Source organism: Eschscholzia californica, unplaced genomic scaffold, assembly GCF_041429995.1.
Source record: "Eschscholzia californica isolate CP2 unplaced genomic scaffold, dmEscCali1.0.p SCAF_4, whole genome shotgun sequence".
Classification (NCBI taxonomy): domain Eukaryota; kingdom Viridiplantae; phylum Streptophyta; class Magnoliopsida; order Ranunculales; family Papaveraceae; genus Eschscholzia; species Eschscholzia californica.
Window position 1 is genome coordinate 55,807,848 of NW_028238461.1, and position 2,702 is coordinate 55,810,549.

At 40.0% G+C, this 2,702-nt stretch overlaps 1 protein-coding gene across 1 annotated transcript; it reads right to left on the reverse strand.

The window, feature by feature from the left end:
- Positions 1-446: 446 nt before the first annotated feature.
- On the reverse strand, positions 447-2,491 carry LOC147546506 (expansin-A6-like). The gene is made up of 3 exons (XM_086673728.1): positions 1,899-2,491; positions 1,435-1,753; positions 447-1,043 (listed from the first exon to the last, which is right to left on the reverse strand). Exons 1-3 carry the CDS (start codon positions 2,050-2,052, stop codon positions 734-736), a joined length of 783 nt encoding a protein of 260 aa, XP_086529854.1. The 5' UTR covers positions 2,053-2,491; the 3' UTR covers positions 447-733.
- Between the last annotated feature and the right edge of the window lie 211 nt (positions 2,492-2,702).

The window sequence follows — 2,702 nt, forward strand, 5'->3', positions numbered from 1 at the left end:
TGCGAGATTCTAAGGTCTTTGAAAGATTTTTTTTCTTTTTTTTAAGGAATCGGTACCTTACTTCTTCTATAGCTTATCTCGGCCGAAAGTAGTATTGGATTCTACTGTAACACCATTTCTTTAAAACTAGTAGACAAAATTCAAAGATGATTGTTCTTTTGTTTCTGTCACCTATATTTGCCATCCCAATTTTGACTAAAGTGAAGGAGTCACCTTTATTTCCCTAAAGAGGGGATCATTTTCAAAGTGTAGTGAATTCCTTTACCCCAAATCTATTATCACAAAAGCACTTAAACAGTACAAAGCTCTTTTGGTTTTGGAATCAAAAGTCAAAGTAACATTTTTTTTCTTTCATTTAATTGTTTACATTGTTCTTTCTTAGTGGTCGTAAATCCGACCAAAAATCCCCGTATAAACAACACAAAATAAGTACTTAGTAGAGAAAGTACTAGAAATATTCATGAATTCATATCAAAAGTTCTAACCAGTAATACATTTTTGCTGCGGGCTACAAATTTTCTGCAACCGCTTCAGCTTTTCACTTATCTTACCTCACCCAAAAAAAAAAAACAACTCAGAAAAGAAGTTCTCATTTGAGGCATCCCTATCTCTCTCACAACCCACTCACTTTTGTGGCTACACCTCCAAAATTAAAATTATAAAAGTTTAAGAAACTGAAATGGCTAAAAAGAACGGATTTAGGTGACAAAACGTCGAGAAAATAATACATTAATTAGACTCTGAAATTTTTGCCAGAGAAGGTTTGTCCGAACTGCCAATTAGCCGGAGCAATATTTCTGGAGGTAGAAGTACGGCCATCACTTCCGGTGACTCTGAAGGAAAGAGCTTGACCTACCAAAACAGCATTTGATTGCCAATTTTGACCCCAATTACGACTCATACTCATCCATTCTGTATTTGTTCCTTTAATGCTTACTCTTTGTATATCTCCTGCTCCTGCTACGTTTGTTACTAATATCAAATTGAAATAACGGAATCCGTTTATTGTAAACCTTATTCCTCCTTGCTTCCGGCATGGTACCCTGTTCAAAATAACGTTTTCTTATCTTTTAGTAAAACCGTAACAACACTTGTTCTCATTCATCGCATTCAGGGACAATATCGTCATTTTTTTAATCGGACTAAGGTCAAGTTGTTTCACTTTCCAACAATGCTATTTGACCTGAATGTTAAGAGTTCAGGGTACACTGAAATGGTGGTGGCTTAATGCTATTTGACCTGATCAGTTGTAGCTCACTACGTTAAAATTCGGGCTTTGGTCCGCTCCAAAATTCGGGCTTAATAGTTTAACTCTTCACTTTTTTGTTCGATCTAGTTTGACTTTTAGGTATAAGTTGTCTCGGATGAGTCAGACGAGTTTGATTCAGACAATGAGACAATATAGAATTATGAAACAGAGTATAGAAAACTCACCGGCGGTATGATACAGGGACGATTCCAGCGCGGTACTCGGCGATCTTGAGAAACATGGGCATGGCGAGATCGAAATGGGTTCTAGGAGGGTTACACCAACCACCATTATCGGAAGGTTGAGCGAAGTTAGGAGGGCAGAAGTTGGTGGCGGTGACAAGGATGGATGGGCTGCCAGGATGACACCATTTAGGGTCGTCGTCACATTTGATCTCAAAACAAGCACCACAACTTAGACCATTGTTGAATAGTGCAGTACTCAAAGCTGCTGTGTTTACACCGTATCCTTGGCTGTATAGGTTCCCGTATCCACAAGCTCCACCTGCACATAGAAAGGAGCAAGTGAGACGTTTCAAACATCACTAGTTAAAAAACTTTCTAAAATCTGACTCGAATCAGAAAAAAATAACTCTACAACCTGGAAATGCAAGGGAGGAAGTAAGAGAAAATGTAATTGAATTACATACCCATGGTACCGGAGGCGTCGCTGCCGCCATAGAAGGTAGCATGGGCAGTTTGCCAGTCACTGCCGGTGTAGACGCCTGGGATTCTGGCGTGAGCCACTATTGAGAATGAGACTAGTATAGACAAAAGAAAGAAGGTAGTAAAAAGTCCTCCCATATCTTCAGAAGAAGAAGTAAAGTTAGAGAGAGAGAAAAAGAGGGAAGAAGAGTGATGAGGGAAAGAGGAATGGGGGAGGAGGAGTACTTATGGAGGAAGTGGGTGGAGGGGTCCATACGTGTAACGGGCGGGACAGACGAACAAACCGTAATTACTGCTACTTGTACCCCCCCTTTCGTCCTTTCCCATTTGTTAGTAGTATCTTTTAAACTTTACGTTTTGGACCAAATTAAACCATATCTATGTAAATATCCGAAACGGCTTTTTTGTGTTAGTGGGAACTATGGTAACAACCGCTACGACTTGGAAATTTGTTTTCTTTTAGGGAGAGAGACTAGAGAGAGAGAGAGAGAGACGGAATTGGATTTCCCGCAGAGAATTGAAGGAGGAGACTGTAACAAACACGAAAAGCCTGCCCATCTCAAGTTTCAAACTGTACAGTCTTCTCTCTCTCTCTCTATTCTAGACTAGAAGAAGAAATATGCTATGCTATGTGGGACCTACTATTAATCGCTTTCACGTATCTCGCAGGACATTAACCGTACTGGTTTTGTGGGACCCACCTCATAGCTCATGAGGGGTTGGACCATTGGTCCAAAAAGGGGGCCAAAATGAAAATCCCACCCAAAGTTGCCTAAAAATGAAAGAGA

Excerpts from the sequence above, each read along its gene's own strand:
- LOC147546506 (XM_086673728.1), bottom strand. The coding sequence starts at position 2,052 with ATGGGAGGACTTTTTACTACCTTCTTTCTTTTGTCTATACTAGTCTCA. Across the intron at positions 1,754-1,898 it reads CGACGCCTCCGGTACCATGG|GTGGAGCTTGTGGATACGGG; the intron begins GTATGTAATTCA and ends TTCTATGTGCAG. Across the intron at positions 1,044-1,434 it reads GTCCCTGTATCATACCGCCG|GGTACCATGCCGGAAGCAAG; the intron begins GTGAGTTTTCTA and ends TATTTTGAACAG.